General features: G+C 38.6%; 1 protein-coding gene across 1 annotated transcript in view; it reads left to right on the top strand.

Moving 5' to 3' along the window:
- The window catches only part of LOC128572582 (zinc finger protein 724-like), a 47,174-nt gene extending 32,668 nt beyond the window's left edge, over positions 1-14,506 (top strand). The window contains exons 4-7 of the mRNA XM_053572577.1: positions 2,521-2,647; positions 3,413-3,508; positions 11,338-12,518; positions 14,402-14,506. Coding sequence (XP_053428552.1) covers positions 2,521-2,647; positions 3,413-3,508; positions 11,338-12,518; positions 14,402-14,506 — 1,509 coding nt within the window. The remainder of the gene's footprint in view (positions 1-2,520; positions 2,648-3,412; positions 3,509-11,337; positions 12,519-14,401) is intronic.
- The last annotated feature ends 4,288 nt before the right edge of the window (positions 14,507-18,794 follow it).

The raw sequence follows: 18,794 nt of genomic DNA, 5'->3' as shown, positions 1-18,794 counted from the left end.
CTACTCCTGGAATAACTTCAAAGTTTTTAGTATAATTTGAACTTTTACTAATAATAATTCCAACTGTCCCCGGCAAAAGTTGCCCTTTTACTGCAGTGGGGATTAAAGTAACACCGTCCCATTTGGATAATAATACATCCTTTTCACTTGCAAGATCTAAACCTGCACTCCCAGGAGTGCCCCGTGAAAGGTCATGAATAGTAAATTCAGGGGCTTGAGGATTTAAAGTAGATGAGTGCTGCACATCCTGCACCGCAGCATGATCTCCCTTGGGGTCCGGGCTGGGAGAATGCCCCTTTGCTAGTTTTTTGATCTCCGTACGTCCTGATCCTCAGGATCAGTGTCTCCCTTGTCATTCAAGGGGCTTCCATCCTTATGAAATTTTGATTTGCATTCATTTTTCCAATGTCGCCCCTTCTTACAACGAGGGCATAAGCCGGGTGGGTCCCCCCTCGGCTTATTGGCATGGGACTGTTTACAGTCCTTCTGCATGTGTCCTGGCTTGCCACAATTGTAGCAAGTGTTAGTAGGAGCTGTTGGCCCCTTACCTCCTTTATTGAAGGTATTTTTAACATAGGCGCTGAATTTCTGTCCTTGCATTGCTGCAGCATAAGCCATACCCTGGGCTATAGCTGGTGAGGCATCCATGCATGCTTCTAACTGTTTGAGCAACAGTGATGTGCCCTCAGACGGGGGGAGCATTCTGTTAATGGCTTCTTCCAGCCTTGAAATAAAGTCTTGGTACGGCTCCTCCGTACCTTGCTTAATAAGAAAATGTATAAGCTTCTCCAACCGTTTGAGGGACACATTGAACCCATTTTTAACTAACAAATGCTGTAGCATGACACTGAACATACGTTCTTCCTTAACCAATGCGTGCCCCATGGTACCTGCTGATTGCTCACACTTAACCGGTCAGCCTTTACCGGCGGGACTGCAGCTCCCTGGTGAGAGTCGCCCTCAACCTTGAAAAAGAAAGAAAAAGAGAGAAGATTACCTGTCCTTCAGGTCCCTGTTCGAGGCGCCACCTGCCACGGACCGCCCTGCCGGTGGGTTTCAGTCCGAGGGAAAGCAGGGAGAAGGAACGAGGAAAGTTGAAAGGTCGACGCAGGAATGACAGTCTGGCATACAGCACTTAGTGAAGCATGCAGCTGCAAATTTTACTGAGAGTATATGTTGGTATTTATACATTTTCTTTCCAAGGTTCAAACAATGCAATCTTTATTTTGCTTATGCTTATAAATTATCTTTGTGTCTGCATATGCGGTTTATCATGCATTATATGTTTTCAAGGTTTTTGCTCTCCGGAGGGAGGTGGTTTATCAGTAACACCTGCTTACTCCTTCTTTTCTCAGGAATGTCAAGGTTTGCAACTTCTCTCAGTTCTGTAACTCTTTTTAGTTTCTTATGATCTTATTTTTAAAATAGTTGGACATATTCTTTTATGTATAATGCTTGACTACTTTTATATATATTTTCTATATATTTTTACTTTTATTAGTAATTATATTTTGATTCATAATTGATTGTTTGTTAAACATTAAACTACTCTATTGATTTGTATTACATATGAAAATTAGTGAAGCAAGATGTTTTTCTAAGTAAAGTTTTACTGCAGGTGGTGATAGTGCATGTCGTGTTGGAACATCTTGTTTGCTGTGCCTGCATTGTCTCATTTCACTGATATTTATGGTGGGAAAGTTCTGTTGTGCAGGCTTTCTTGGAGCCATTGAGTCTGGCACAGTCATACTTTTTGTGCTATATTTGGATCAGTAAGCCATTGTGTTCATTCTTTAAAACCTTATTGATTACTTATCAGGACAAACAGACATTCAGTCTAACATGCACGTACACTGTAACAGAAAGCCATACCCTTAGGTTAATGCGATAGAAAAACAGCATGCTGGGCAACATTTCTGTTGCTGCGCACACTGGGGGTGCTGGGGGCTTCGCTCCGGGGAGCACAGACCTCCTTTCCGTCGTTTTACAACACGGACAGCGCCACCTCGCTGCGGCTTGATGCCGAGGGTGCGGCATTGCCCAACATATGTCTTCTTTGTGTTTTTCTCTTTTTTTCTTTATTATTTCTTTTCTTTGTGAGACAGTGTCATGCTGTTACCCTGGGTTTTACTCTTTTAAATTGCACATGAACTTTATGGACACCCTGTGTAACCAATGGTGCTGTCAGGTCTTCTTATTGAGGACTAATTATGGTGATTGAATTCATCTTTGCATTCTCTTAGCTTGGCTGAGATGAACATCATATTCTGATTTAATTGTGTAATATGACCATGTAATAGTTCTTTTTCTGTGTATCATTGTGGTGGATTATTCTGGAGTTGGAAATGACTCTGTTTTTAAATATAAAGTATTTTTACTCACCATCCAGAATTACCCGATATGGCATAAGCACACATGATGCCTGCCAGAGGATGCTTTCTGTCTCAACCTTCCAGTCACAATACATAATTGTACAGCAAAGTGCATGTAGCTTCTTGGTAAATATGTTTTATTTTTCAGGGAGTGTTGACGTTCAAGGATGTGTCTGTAGAATTGTTTATGGATGAGTGGGCCTGCCTGGAGCCTGCTCAGCAGACTTTGTATCGGGATGTCATGTTCGAGAACTACAGAAACCTGGTTTTCCTGGGTGAGGATAACTTAAATACACAGTTCCTGGTCTAAGCTAAGCAATTCATACTCTCTCTTTGTAGAATGTTTTTATTCAGATTTTTCTTTGACTGCATGAGTATCAGGTTCTTGTTTCTAAAGAAAACCAATGGATATCTTGGTATAGAAAAGAAACTATTGGAATTGTTTTATTTCAGCATTAATCTTACCCTTTTTTGAGCTGATTTATATCTTTCACTAGGTTAATAGTAATTCAGGAGTTTAGATTGTTACCCATAGATTTAAATCTGATTTCTAGCATTAAATTTTATTTTTGTAGTACTAGATAGTGAAGTTAAGAATCCTCCATCTTTAATTTTAATTTTAATTTTTATTATTTTTGGAGACAAAGTCTCACTTGTCACCCTCGGTAGAGTCTCATGATATCACAGCTTATAGCAACTTCAAACTCTTGGGCTCAAGGGATTCTCTTGTCTCAGCATACCTAGCTGGGACTACAGGTGCCCACCGCAATGCCCAGCTATTTTTAGAGACTTTTTAGAGGTGGGGTCTCACTTTTGCTTAGGCTGGTCTTGAACCTGTGAGCTCAGGCAATCCACCCTCTTGGCCTCCCAGAGTGCTAGGATAACAGGCATGAGCCACCATGTTCGGCAGTTGTTCATCTTTAAATACTTTTTAAAGATTCAAATGTTTTTGTAAGAAACATCTATCTGGGGATTATTACAGGATCTTCTAAATTGAAGAATCCCAGTAAGAGTCATGTTCTCTTTTTCTAATCAAACAGGGCTTGCTGTCTCTAAGCCAGACCTCATCACCTGTCTGGAGCAAAGCAAAGAACCCTGGACGGTGAAGACACACCAGACAGTAGTCAAGCATCCAGGTAGGTTTGAGGGAATACAACAGATAACACTTGTCAGAGGTCCAAAGTTTAAGGAAATCCCACCCCAACCCTCCCCACCCCCCACCTCCATGCACAATATAACATAATTACAGAAGATCAACTTAATTATGAATGATTTCTGAGAAGCGTGGGTTTCTTTTTTTGTTTTTTTAGAGACAGTCTTACTTTGAGTCTTCCTTAGTAGAGTGTCATGGTATCACAGCTCACAGCAACTTCCAGCTCTTGGGCTTAGGCTATTCTCTTGCCTCAGCCTCCCCAGTCACTGGGAATACAGGCGTCCACCACAACACCCGGCTATTTTTTTGTTGAAGTTGTCGTTGTTGTTTAGAAGGCCCAGGCTGGGCTTGAACCCACCAGGTTCTGTGTATGTGGCCAGCCCTATTCAGGGAGCTACAGGTGCTGAGCCTCGACATTTCATAATTATTAAAATGCTGACTTTAAGGTTCTGGTATACTGTGGAAAAAGAGAATATTAGCAGAATTGTCATTATTTTCCTCAATTGTCATCATATACCCCAACCTATATCTAAATTATATATATATATATTATTTATTTTTATTTTTTGAGATAGAATCTCAAGCTGTCACCCTGGGTAGAGTGCCATAGCATCACAGCTCACAGCAACCTCCAACTCCTGGACTCAAGCAATTCTTCTGCTTCCACCTCCCAGGTAGCTGAGATTACAGGCGCCGGCCATAATACCTGTTTTTTTTTGTTGCAGCCATCATTGTTGTTTGGCGAGCCCAGGCTGGATTCGAACCTGCCAGCTCAGGTGTATCTGGCTGGCGCCTTAGCCACTTGAGCCACAGGCGCTGAGCCCTAAATTATATTTTAATTCATTCCAAATTCTTATTTTACACAGTATGATATGGCATTTTCCAAAGTTCATGTTTTTATCTTATTTCGAAATATAAAGCTTTTGATTGCCTCTAAACGGTGAATTAAACCTTATTAATAACATAATAAAAATTATCTGTGCTGTTTTTAAATGTGTATTCAGTACCATTTTCTGTATTTATTACCTCATATTGATAAATTGTACATTTTCCATGAAAGTTTATGCCATATACTACATAAAATATTTAGTATACCTTCTCTCATTCAATAATGTTAACTAATATTAAGAAAAAATATGTGCTTTGGATCAGTCCACAGTCACAGTGGAACATTATAGTTATCTAAAAAAGAGAATTTTTGTTTGAGATGAAGCTTCACTCTGTTGCCTGGCATAGAAGGCTGGAGCATCATCATAGCTTCAAACAACCTCCAAATCTGGGTCACGTGATCCTACTGCCTCAGCTTCCTGAATAGCTGGAACTGCAGGTGCCCACCACAACTCCTGAGTATAGTTTTCTTCTTTTAGTAGAGACAGCATCTCACTGTTGCTTAGGCTGGTGTCAAACTTATGAATAAGCTCAAGGTGCAGTCCTTCCACCTCAGTCTTTGAAAGTGGTAGGAATACAGGTGTGAGCAACCCCAGGCGAACTAGAAAGTTTTAAAAATGGTATAGCAATATTGTATACAGAATTCAATGTCTAATTTTCTTATACTTCTTTTGTAATTCCATGTTAGTGTGTAAATCCTTTTTTTGGGGAGGGAGATAGTTTCACTTGTTTCACTTTATCATCCTCAGTAGAGTGCTATGGCATCACAGCTCACAGTAACCTCAAACTTTTGGGGTTAAGTAATTTTCTTGCCTCAGCCTCCCAAGTAGCCTCCACAGCACCTGCTATTTTTTGTTGTTATTGTTGCAGTTGTCATTGTTGTTTTAGCTGGCCCTGGCTAGATTCAATCCCCACAGCCTTGATGTATGTGGCCGGTGCCCTACCCACTGAGCTATGGGCACCACCACAGAGTAGGTTTTTAAACCTCAATTTATTTTGTGTTTGGTTTTACCTGTGTAGTATAATTTTAGATGAAACCTCAACTCTACTATATACTTTACATGTGGTTTAATTAAAAAATGAATCAGCTATATGTCTACTCCTAATGATAGCTGTGTGATTTTTCTATATATAGTACCCCAAGTTTCTTTATGGCTTTTTTTTAAATATTTCTTTTCCTGGGGGAGTTTTAGGGGCTGTTGTGTCCCATCTAGGTTAATAATTATGGGAATAATCTTAATCTTGGTGTATGTTTATTGATGAATCTTATTTTCTCTTTTGGAGAGGAAAAAACTACTGTACTTTTCAGGCAATATTTGAGAAACTTTGTAACTAATTTAGGTACCTCTTTAAAATTTTAATTTTGGCAAATAAAAAATTGCCACCTTCAGTCTCTCTAAGTGTTTCTGTAGTATTAAGTGTATTTACATTGTTCTGGACAAGACCTCTATAATCTTTTCCATTTTAGGAAATTAAAACTCAATACCTTTTGTACCCCCTCTGCTCATTTTACCCTCTCTCCAGTCCTTGACAGACTACTCTGCTTTCTGTGAATTTCACTGCTTCAGATACAGCATCTGAAGTGTAACCATGTACTGTCATGATGCAGCAAGATGTTCTATTTTAATACTGGATAATATTCTATTTGCCATATATTTTGACATCTGTGTTGCTTACACCTCTTGCCTTTTTTTTTTTTTTTTTGAGACAAAGTCTCCCTCTGTTACCCTGCATAGAGTTTCCTGGGAAGAATGTGGTGGCATGATAGCTCATGGGAAAGTCAGACCCCTGGGCTCAAGCAATCCTCCTTTCTCAGCCTCCCAAGTAGCTGAGACTACAGGTCCACAACACTTGGCTACATTTTCTATTTTTAAGATAGATGGAGTCTCACTCTTGCACAGGCTGGTCTTGAACTCCTGTGCCCTAGGTATCCTACCACAGCCTCCCAAAGTGCTAGGATTGCAGGCATGAGCCACTGCGCCCAGCCACATCTTGGCTTTTATGAATAATGCTGCAGTGAATGTGATTGAGAACATGTATCTTCCCCATTCTTCAGTGGATATTTTGGATATATATCCAGACATGAGATTGCTGGATCCAATAACAACTTTTAATTTTGGTCTTCTGAGAAACCTTCGTACATTTTAATAGTGTCTGCAACATTTCAAAAAGTGTCCGCTTTCTCTATATCCTTGACAAACCTTTTGTAGTGTTCGTTTTGAGTATGATGTAACACTTCATTGTGATTTTGCTTTGCATTTGTCCAATAATTAGCATCTTTTCAAATGCTTGTTAGCCTTTTATATTTCTTCTTTGAAAAATGTCAGTGAACTCTTGCCATCCACCTGGTTCTGCCCCCCAGAGTTAGGATTACAGACGTGAGCCACTGCTCCTGGCCTCTTTTCAACCTTTTAAAGTAGGTCCTCTCACCTAAGTCAATTTTGTTTATAGTTTGTTTTGTTTGTTTTGTTGCAGTTTTTGGCCAGGGCCAGGTTTGAAACCACCGCCTCCGGTATATGGGACTGGTGCCCTACTCCTTTGAGCCACAGGTGCCACCCTCAATTTTGTTTATAGTTTTTACCTATATAGGGTGTCCCAAAATTTGCCAGATATACATGCTTACGGAAATGGGAAATTATAGCTAAATGTATCATTATTTTCAAAATATTCATCACATAATTTTCCATAATATTTTTGTACATGTTAAAAATATTAAAAATATAATATCAGCTTCCCATCTATGACTAACATTCAGACACATGATAATTTTCTATGACAGTATTCTATTCTGTATACTTTAAGACATTGACAACAAAAGTTAAATACAAATCAACCATGCATCTAGTGGCAATTTAGTTTTCTTTCTTTTCTTTTGCCTATTGTTTATGTTTGCTTTACATATTCTCTTGGTTGCTGGCCAATGTTTATTTTAACCTGTAGGTCAATATTTATTAAAATTGTATTAATTTTAACTGACGTTTATTGGTGACTAATATTATGTTGTGTGAAACATTCCTTTAATTTGAAGATAATTTTTGAAAAGCCACATAACTATATAACTGTATTTTTTGGTATTATTGATTTTTTCTTGTAAAAAAACACATAACACTCTGTGAGGGCAAGGCAGGCATGTTTCTTGACCTCACTATTTCAAGACCAGCTTGAGAAAGGGGAGACCTTGTTGCTAAAAATAGCGAAGTGTTGAGTAGCTGTAATCCCAGCTACTCAAGAGGCTGGGACAAGAGGATCACTTAAGCCCAAGAGTTTGAAGTTGCTGAGAGCTATGATGCCTCGACATTCCACTGAGGTTGACCAAGTTTAACTCTGTCTCATACAAATAAATGAAAAACACAAAATTGACAATTTTTAATATTTTTAATTATATAGTTCAGTTATGGTAAGTATATTGACATTGTTATACAAAATACATCTCTAGAATATTTTTATTTTGCAAAATTGTAACTCAATGGAAACTGCTATCCATTTTCCCCACTGTCTGGTCCTTTGTGAACACTACTCTATTTTTCCTTTGTTTCTGTAAATATAACTGCTTTCATTATTTATTTTATTTTATTTTACTTTTGAGACAGTGTCTCACTTTTGTCAGCCTTGGTGTAGTGCTGTGACATCATAGCTCAGAGCAACCCTAGTTTCTTAGGATGAAGCAATCCTTTTCCTCAGCCTCCCAAGTAGCTGGGACTATAGGCATACACCACAATACCTGGCTATTTTTACAGACAGGGTCTCACTCTTGCTTAGGCTTGTCTTGAACTCTTGAGCTCACACAGTCCACCCTACTCAGTTTCTTAGAGTGGTAGGATTACAGGCATGAGCCACTGTGGCTGAACTTAACTTTCATTGTTTTATATAATTGGATTCAAATGTAATACTCTATCAATTTTATATCCTAAATTATATTTTTCCATTTATATTTTGAGGCAGATGTGTATTTCTTTCACCTGGCAAATTATTGAATAAATAAATATGTGAGCAAATAGCTCTTTATTTGACCATGTATGTGAGGGTTGTACATTTTGTTTCATTATATATTTCATATATATGCAAAATAATAAAAATGAATTAAATGCTTCTAACATATAAGCCCTTATATTATTTCTTATTATTTAAGTTTTGTGGCAATTTTGACTTAAAGTATATTTTATGAAATAAGACAGGTTTTCCCTCAAAATATATTGTGCCCTGGCTGGGTGCAGGGGCATATCTCTGTTATACTAGCAATCTGGGAGTCTCAGATGAGAGGATGTCCTGAGCTCAGGCATTGTACACCAGCTGGAGCAAGAGCAACACTCCTCTACTAAAAATAGAAGATAAAATTATTTGAATGTCATTGCTGGCACCTGTAGTCTCAGCTACTCAGAGGCTGAATCAGGAGGATTGCTTGAAAGCAGGAGTTTCAGGTTGCTGTGAGCTACGCTGATGCCATTGCACTCTAGCCTGGGCAACAGGGTGAGACTCTGTTTCAACACGTGTGTGTGTGTGTGTGTGTGTGTGTGTGTATACACTTACAGACACAGCTGCATGCACACACACTTATATACATATACATATTTTTTATTATCTCTCTTGCTCTTATTTGATAAATATCATCTTGTACAATTTTTATTCCTTTTTTGTTATTACATGTAAGATAAGTACACTTAGGTACTATATATTTGGATATTGATGTTTTATTTTTTAAATCCCTATCTTTATTTAATGTCTGTCATTTAATTTTTGAAAGAGGACTTACTGCTAGCAACTTATTAGCTATTTTCTTTGATTCCTGAATCTATTTTCCCCCTTCAATCTTCATTTGTGTCATTGATTTGTGTAGTAACATGTTTTGCTTCTTTTATTACTTAAGTGTGTGATTATAGATATTTTTATTGTAGTTAGCATGGCAATTGCAAATTTTTTAAGTATATTTTAAATGGTAACAAGTTACTATTAGTTTTCATTTTTAAAAGTTCTTCTTTTTACATCTGCACTCAATTTTGTTATGTCAGCAATCACATCTTGTTATATTGTATATTAGACCCATTAGCAAAGGTTTAGTGCTAACTTTCTCTTTTTGTCTTTGAACTCTCAAGCATGATTAAAAGTGTTTTGTGTACCATTATTATAATATTGCACAATATCATGTAGGTGTCATTTTTCTCAGATGTATTTATTTTTTACATAATTTAGTATTGTTGTCTAGCATCATTTCATTTTCATTGAAAGGGGCTTCCTTGACATATTTTGTGTGGCAACATTCAGCATCTATTTATCTTGATAAATATTTTTATTTTCTTCATTTAGAAGGTCAGTTTGCAGGATATCGTATGTGTGCTTTGAATTTTTTGTTCTTTCAGCACTTTGACCGTATCACCCAACATGGAAGGTTTGTGTTGAATACTCCACTAGTAATCTCACAGGAGCATGCTTAGAGATGACACATCGATTTTCTTTTGCTGCTTTCAAGATCCTCTTCTTGTGTGTGACTTTTAAGTTTTTGATCGTCATCTGTCTTGTTATGGTTCTCTTTGTGTTTCTCTTAGCTGAAGTGTGGTGAGCTCCTGATGTTTTATATCTCTTTTCTTACATTTGAGACTGCTTAGTCATTTTCATTGTGTTCTACCCCTTCACAATTTCCATTTATTATGTTTTTAATTTTATGACATCTTCATTTTTTTCTAATTTTACTTAATTGTCTGCATTATTCCCATTTGACTCATTTACCATTATTTAGATAAAGTTTTGAGGTAATTTGGACAGCTCTATTAGTTATGGTTGATTCCAAATTATTTATTTTGTTTCTCTGGGTTGTTTTACCCTAGTATTTTGTATGTGTTATAATCTTTGAGGAAATAAAAGACACCTTTCACCAACTTTGTGATACAGTTGTGTCCTGCAACACTCTGACATATATTATACTAAGAGAGCAAGGACTCTTACATTCTGACAGTGTTTTGCCTGTGGAATTGTGTGTGTGTGTGTGTGTGTGTGTTTTAGTTGAAGCATTTTCCACATTTCCTCTTAAGAGCTTGTCATCCATGCTAGATCTTAATCTGTCTGTTGTATTGGAGTCTCTCTGCTGCTGTAACAATATTTTTCCTTTGATTTCAGCACCCTGAGTCTGTCTCAGAAACTATAACCCTGTTCCTTTCAGGACTCTCGCTCATTAGAGTCAGAAAACTTTCTTTTGAAAGGCCCTCAAAAGCAAGTAAGAGTGACAGTTACAGGTGTCACTCTTTTCCTTTTGAGGACAAAGCTGGGATTTAGAAGTTTATTTGCATTTTCATCATGCTGTACTAAATGGGTAAACTCTGTAGTGGGTAAATATGACCAACTTTTTTCCATTCTATTTTGCCTTTTTAAGTATTATTATTACTTACCAATTTTTTCTTTTTCATTTTATTTTATATATGTGCACATGTTCATTTATTTATGTATTTATTTATTTGAGACTCAGTTTCTATCACCCTTGGTAGAGTGCCGTATTATCATAGGTCACTGCATCCTCAATCTTCAGGGCTCAAGAAATCTTCTTGTCTCAGCATCATAATACAGAAATATGCCATGGTGCCTGACTAATTTTTCTATTTTTGGTAGAGATGAGGTGCAGTTAATCTCGAAAACCTGTGCTCTATTGATTCATTCACTTCAGTCTCCCAGAATTCTAGGTATATAAACATGACCCACTGAGCCTATCATCTATGTTGTCTCTACAATGTCTACTCACCTGGTGTGCTGCTAATTCTTTTAGAATTCCCCAAAATGCAACAGTTGTTTATCTTTAAGATAATTAGTGCCTGTGTACTGTGATATGCCATCTTCTAAATGTTTTCAGCATGATTTTGCAGGTAAAATGTGTAATGTATATTTACTCAATTTTGATAAAAAGTCTGTGGCTACAGTTGTTATTGTTTAAATTTCTTTCAGCTATATCTGATCCTTCTGGCCAAGACCATTTGCAAGAACTGGGCACAAATATTTTATTACCAGAGATCATTCAAGGAAGCCATGAACACTGTGACCCCAAGAATGTAAACTCAACAAAAGACTGGGAAAGTGTATATGAGGGTAAGCAGCAGAAAGTATGTTCTAGTGGACTTGACCAATGTTTAACAGCTACCCGTGGCAAAGTCTTCCAATGTAGTAAATGTTTGAAAGTCTTCAGACAATTGTTAAGTCTAAATAGACATAAGACGATATATACCATAGGGAAAACTTTTAAATGTAAAAAGTATGGGAAAGCGTCTAGTCTATGCTTACATATTACAGAACATAAAGTAATTCATATTGGAGAAAAAGAGTACAAATGTAAAGAAGGTAGCAAAATCTTCAAATCTTCCTCAAGTCTGTATAAGTATAAGAGACTCCATATTGGAGAGAAATTCTACAAGTGTCATAATGATAGCAAATGTCTTAGCCACAGGTCAAAATATTGTAACCAGAAGAGTATTGATACTCGAGGAAAACCTTACAACTCTAAAGAATGTGACAAACTTACCAACCAGTATTCACACATTTCTGGACATCAAAGAATGTATTCTGGAGATAAACCATACAAATGTCAAGAATGTGGGAAAGGCTTTAACAGTTCTTTAACCCGTTCTGGACATCAAAGAATTCATTCTGGAGGGAAACACTACGAATGTCAACAATGTGGTAAAGCCTTTAATCTTATTTCAACCCTTATTCAGCATCAAAGAATTCCTGCTGGAGAGAAACCCTACAAATGTCAAGAATGTGGCAAAGCCTTCCACTGCTCCTCATACCTTTCTGTACATAAAAGAATTCATTTTGGAGAGAAACTCTACAAATGTCAACAGTGTGGCAAAGCCTTTAACCGGTACTCAAGCCTTTCTTTCCATAAAAGAATTCATTCTGGGGAGAAACCCTATAAATGTCAACAATGTGGTAAAGCCTTTAATGCCAGTTCAACCCTTACTGAACATCAAAGAATTCATTCTGGAGAGAAACCCTACAAATGTCAAGAATGTGGCAAAGCCTTTAACTGGTACTCATACCTTACTCAACATCAAAGAATTCATTTTGGAGAGAAACCCTACAAATGTCAAGAATGTGGCAAAGCCTTCAACTGTTCCTCACATCTTTTTGTACATAAAAGAATTCATTCCGGAGAGAAACCTTACAAATGTCAAGAATGTGGCAAAGACTTTAACTGGTACTCAAACCTTTCTGTCCATAAAAGAATTCATTCTGGAGAGAAACCCTACAAATGTCAAGAATGTGGCAAAGCCTTTACCCAGTCCGCAACGCTTTCTAGACATCAAAGAATTCATTCTGGAGAGAAACTGTACCAATGTGAAGAATGTGGGAAAGCCTTTAATTCATACTCAAACCTTTGTGTACATCAAAAAATTCATTCTGGAGAGAATCCCTATAAATGTCAAGAATGTGGAAAAGTCTTTGGCAGTTCTTTAGGCCTTTCTATACATCAAAGTATTCATTCTGGAGAGAAATACTACAAATGTCAAGAATGTGGAAAAGGCTTTAAAAGTTCTTCAACCCTTTCTGTACATCAGAGAATTCATTCTGGAGAGAAACCCTACAAATGCCAAGAATGTGGCAAAGCCTTTACCCAGTCCGCAACGCTTTCTAGACATCAAAGAATTCATTCTAGAGAGAAACTGTACCAATGTGAAGAATGTGGGAAAGCCTTTAATTCATACTCAAAACTTTGTATACATCAAAAAATTCATTCTGGGGAGAATCCCTATAAATGTCAAGAATGTGGAAAAGTCTTTGGCAGTTCTTTAGGCCTTTCTATACATCAAAGTATTCATTCTGGAGAGAAATACTACAAATGTCAAGAATGTGGAAAAGGCTTTAAAAGTTCTTCAACCCTTTCTGTACATCAGAGAATTCATTCTGGAGAGAAACCCTACAAATGCCAAGAATGTGGCAAAGCCTTTACCCAGTCCGCAACGCTTTCTAGACATCAAAGAATTCATTCTGGAGAGAAACTGTACCAATGTGAAGAATGTGGGAAAGCCTTTAATTCATACTCAAACCTTTGTGTACATCAAAAAATTCATTCTGGAGAGAATCCCTATAAATGTCAAGAATGTGGAAAAGTCTTTGGCAGTTCTTTAGGCCTTTCTATACATCAAAGTATTCATTCTGGAGAGAAATACTACAAATGTCAAGAATGTGGAAAAGGCTTTAAAAGTTCTTCAACGCTTTCTGTACATCAGAGAATTCATTCTGGAGAGAAACCCTACAAATGTCAAGAATGTGGCATAGCCTTTAACCATTACAGCAGTCTTTCTAGACATCAAAGAATTCATTCTGAAGAGAAATCCTACAAATGTCAAGAATGTGGTAAAGACTTTAAACATTACTCAAAACTATCTAGACATCAAAGAATTCATTCTGGAGAGAAATCCTACAAATGTCAAAAATGTGGCAAAACCTTTAAGCATTGCTCAAACCGTTCTAGGCATCAAAGAATTCATTCTGGAGAGAAACCCTATAAATGTCAACAATGTGACAAAGCCTTTAATGTTAGTTCAACCCTTACTCTACATCAAAGAATTCATTCTGGAGAGAAACCCTACAAATGTCAAGAATGTGACAAAGCCTTTAAGCGTTGCTCAAACCTTTATAGGCATCAAAAAATTCATTCTAGAGAGAAACCCTATAAATTTGCACAATGTGGCAAAGCCTTTAATGTTGGTTCAACATTTACTCAACATCAAAGAATTCATTCTGGAGAGGAACCCTACAAATGTTAATAATGTAAAAAAGGCTTTAGCAGTACTTCAAACCTTTCTGTGCATCTAAGAATTTATTCCAGAGAGAAACCCTACAAATGTCAAGAATGTGACAGGAACACTTTTGCTTTAAGCATTGCTCAAGCCATTCTAGTCATCAAAGAATTTTTTCTGGAGAGAAACCTTACAAATGTCAACAATGTGACAAAGCCTTTAATGTCAGTTCAACCCTTACTATACATCAAAGAATTCATTCTGGAGAGAAACCCTACAAATGTCAAGAATATGGCAAAGCCTTTGTCCAGTACTCAAATCTTTCTGCACATCAAGGAATTCATTTTGGAGAGAAACTCTACATATATCAATAATGTGGTAAAGCCTTTAACCAGTATTCATAGCTTTCTGTTCATCAAAGAATTCATTCTGGAGAGAAATCTTACAAATGTCAACAATGTGACAGAGCTTTCAGCAGAACTCAGGACTTTCTGTACATAAAAGAAATCATTCTGGAGAAAACCCTACAAATGGCAAGAATGAGGGAAACCATTTAACCATATTTCCTGCCTTAATATGAAAGTGTTCATTCTGGAGGAAAGCTCTGTAAATGTCAATATGGCAAAGCCTTCAACCAGTACTCAAACCAGACAGGTTGGGGACCCAAAGATAAAAGATTATTCCAAGATACAATATGAAAAGAAAACGTAAGCCCAGTGTGTGTGGTCAGTGTGGTCTTTATTCCACCTGAGTGCAGGTGGGATGAAATCAGAAAAGGAATTCCACAGGTGGGGAATTTGGGGATTTGTACCTGGGCATTGTTGGTGGGAAAATGTGCCAGAGACATAGGGATTGGTCTCTTTACTATTTCCTGGGAGGAGCATGCTTTCTAGGAAAGGATTCCTTCCCTTAGTAGTTTTGTCTGGGTGGATGAGTAATCTGATTCTATCATTCTAGTCTTTCTAATCTATTATAAGGAGTCAGGGTGATGGGCACGGTGTCTCTTTGGCTGCTCCAGTGGGGTGTAGGGTAATGCGGGCTACCTGTATGATAAAGGAAAATGAGGTGGAGGTAAGGTAGGGACGTTTACCAGGAACACTTTTGCTCAGGAACACTGGCTTTAATCTACATATAGCAAGGATATGAGCAGTTGTTTTGGATGACTGGTTAATAAATTGAGAGATGAGGTGGAAGATTACTAGTCTGAAACTAAGAATGAGAAAAATCATAATTAATGGCCTTATCATAGACAATAATTAAGGAGGAAGATGGACAATGACAGGGGAGAGTGGGTGGGAATTACCGGGACTGCCGGTAATCCTGAGAGGGCGTTAATACCTATCACCAATTTCGCTGCCTGTTAAGATGGAAGCATTGAAACTGTGTGTAAAAATGAATTGGCTTATCTTCCACTAGCAAAAATACCCAGAGTTTAGTTTTCCAGGATGTTATCCAGGGGGCATCCTGATTTTCTGGGGATTGTCAGCCTTTTGCATCTAAGCTCAGTGGAATTTTGCTAGGTCCTGGTAGTGACTGAAACAAGATCTTAAGATAGACCTCGGGGCTCAGTGAGTAGGGCGCCGGCCCCATATACCAAGGGTGGAAGGTTCAAACCCGGCCCTGGCCAAAATGCAAAAAAAAAAAAAAAAAAGGAAAAGAAAGACCTGGGCAGTCAGACTTCCAGTGAAGTCCTCTGTAGGCCGACAACTTTGTCTAAAAACATGGTCTGCTACATTTAAAGCATCAAATGATTCCTTTTTGGGGGGAGAGTGGGGAGACAGAGTTTTATTACTATGTTGCCTGGTGTGACGTCACAGCTCACAGCAACCTCCAACTCTTGGGCTTAAGTGATTCTTTTGCCTCAGCCTCCCCAATAGGTGGGACTACAGGCGCCCACCACAGTGCTTGGCTATTTCTTTCTTTTTTCTTTCTTTTTTTTTTTTTTTTTGGTTGTAGTTGTCATTGTTGTTTGGCCAGCCCGAGCTGGGTTCGAACCAGACAGCTCTGGTATATGTGGCTGGCGCCCTAGTCACTGAGCTACACATGCCGAGTGAGTCTCAAAGATTTCTTCTTTTTTGGAGTGTCCTGTGGAGTTTTGAGAAGTATCTGGATTTTGCCCAATTGTAGAAACCAGTAACTGGAACTATGAGAGGCACTGCCATACCTTGAAGGCCAGATCAATGAGTTCTTCCTGGGGGTCTGAAGGCCCTGGGGAATTCTGCCATTTTTTTCTACCACCTGTGGCAGATGTCTGGTGGGGGGCCGTGGCAAGAGGTGGGATGGGGTATTGTTTAAGGGAAACATATGGATGTGGGGGTTTGAGGGCAATGAGAATGTGTGAATGATGGGAGACTGTACATGGAAGAGAGGTATCTGATAGAGGAATTTATCAGATGTTCTGATTGGGAAAATGGAGGGATTGTAGGTGAAGGTTGGAGAGGAGCAGGAGGGGTTGTGGAAGTGCTGTCTGCCAGGTTAGGAATAAACAATGGTGGTTCTGATGTGTCAGGGGAAGCCGGTGTCCCTTGTGTGAGGAGAATCTGAGAGTGTTTGCAAGATAAACATAGAGAAGGAATATCTGAGAGTAAGAGAAATGCCTAGATGTAGGGGATAACTGCCCATTTGACTAATTTTTGACAGTAATTATTAAGATCAGTGACAATTCAGAGATCAAAGGTGCCTGTTCAGGACAATGTGAGCCACTATCAACTTTGTACAAATGCCAAGCAGTATTACAGGAAAAGATGAGATGTTTAGCCGGGCACAGTGGCTCATGCCTGTAATCTTAGCACTCTGGAAGGCTGAAGTGGGTGGATTGCCTGAGCTCACATGTTTTAAACTAAACAAGATTGAGACCCAGCCTCTAAAAACAGCCAGACATTGTGGCAGGTGCCTGTAGTCCCAGCTACTTGGGAGGCTGAGGCAAGAGAATCACTTGATCCCAAGAGTCTGAGGTTGCTGTGAGCTATGACATCATTGCACTCTACGAAGGGTGACAAAATGAGACTCTGTCTCAAAAAAAAAAAAAAAAAAAAGAGGAGACCTTTAGGTTTGAGGTGAGGGTAGAGTTTTAGAGGCTTGAATTTAGTTAAAAGGCAGTTTAGAGGTGAAGAAGGGATAATCCATGATTGAGGGGTACCCATATCAAAAACTAGAGGTAGAAAATAAATAATGAGGGATGAAATGGCCAAGGCTGCAGTCAGAGAAGACCTGGCCTCTGCGTGTAGCCATCAGCTAGAAATAAATGATCCAGACCCCCAGGAGGGCACTGGTCAGGTGAGCTTGTAAGAGACACTAGGAGGCCAGAGTCATGGAGAATGCCCTGTCTCCATCTATGACCTTTTTCAGAGAGGGCCTAGCCTCTGCATGTGACCTTAACCAGCTGGAAAAGAGTGATTTTTCTGTGTGTGACCACCAATCAGAGAAACAATGATTGGAAGGAAAGGAAGTTTAAAAATGTGCAGAGAGACACTATATTGGATGATTGAGAGAGGCCCAGAGATGGAAGGAGAGGGAAAGAGGAATTTAGATTGAGGATGCGAAGAGAAGTTTTAAAAAGTTCAGAAAAGAAGTTTTATTTATATTTTATGTTATGTTATATGTTATGTTATGTTATGTTATGTTATGTTATGTTATGTTATGTTATGTTATGTTACGTTATGTTATTTTTGAGACAGAGCCTCAAGTCGCCCTGGGTAGAGTGCTGTGGCATCACAGATCACAGTAACCTCCAGCTCCTAGGCTTAAGTGATTCTTTTGCCTTTGCCTCTCAAGTAGCTGGGACTACAGGTGCCCACCACAACACTCAATTATTTTTTGGTTGTAGTTGTCATTGTCATTTGGCAGGCCTGGGCTGGATTCGAACCTGCCAGCTCTGGAGTATGTGGCTGGCACCTTAGCCACTTGAGCTACAGGCACCAACCCAGAAAAGGAGTTTTAGACAAATATTCACCTCACCATTAAATGGATGAAGTTTAGGTAGGGTCTGAGAGGTTTCCCATTTTCCTTCATCTAAATCAGCAGTTCTCAACCTATGGGTTGTGACCCACAGTACTGTATTAAAGGGTTGCAGCATTAGGAAGGTTGAGAACCACTGGTCTAAATGAAAGAAGGGTCCTTTTAGCTGGGTCTGGTGGGGTATACTTCTACCCCCCAAATGGGCTTCTCCCCATCTGAATTATGACTCCATATGACAGATTAAGGAACCAGAGATGAAAGATTATTCCTCCGTGAGAGACTAAAATAAAACTGAGGCCTGCTGTGTGTGGTCATTGTGTCCTTTATTTCAACAGGGTGCAGGTGGAGAGAAATCAGAAAAGGAATTCCACACATGGGTAATGGCAGTTGGGGATATCTACCTGTAGAGGTGGGTAGGAAAAAGGGTCAGAGAGACAAAGATTAGTCTATTTACTATTTCCTGGGAGGGATGTGCTTCCTAGGAAAGGGGTTGTTCATGGGTGGGTTACTTTTATCTTGGCGGGTCAGTAAACTCGTTCTATCAAAACCTTTTTGTACATCAAAGAATTCATTTTGGAAAGAAACCCTACAAGTGTCAGGAATGTAGCAAAGCATGAATGCTATGCTGTCTTAGAGCCTGGGAAAAGGTTCAGGCACCTGGAAATGTCTCTAAGTCTTTTATTAAGGGCGGCATCCGTGGCTCAA

The sequence above is a fragment of the Nycticebus coucang genome, chromosome 20 (assembly GCF_027406575.1).
Source record: "Nycticebus coucang isolate mNycCou1 chromosome 20, mNycCou1.pri, whole genome shotgun sequence".
NCBI classification, from domain to species: Eukaryota; Metazoa; Chordata; class Mammalia; order Primates; family Lorisidae; genus Nycticebus; species Nycticebus coucang.
The sequence above is the reverse complement of the archived record's forward strand: the minus strand, read 5'-3'. Positions and strand labels throughout refer to the sequence as shown.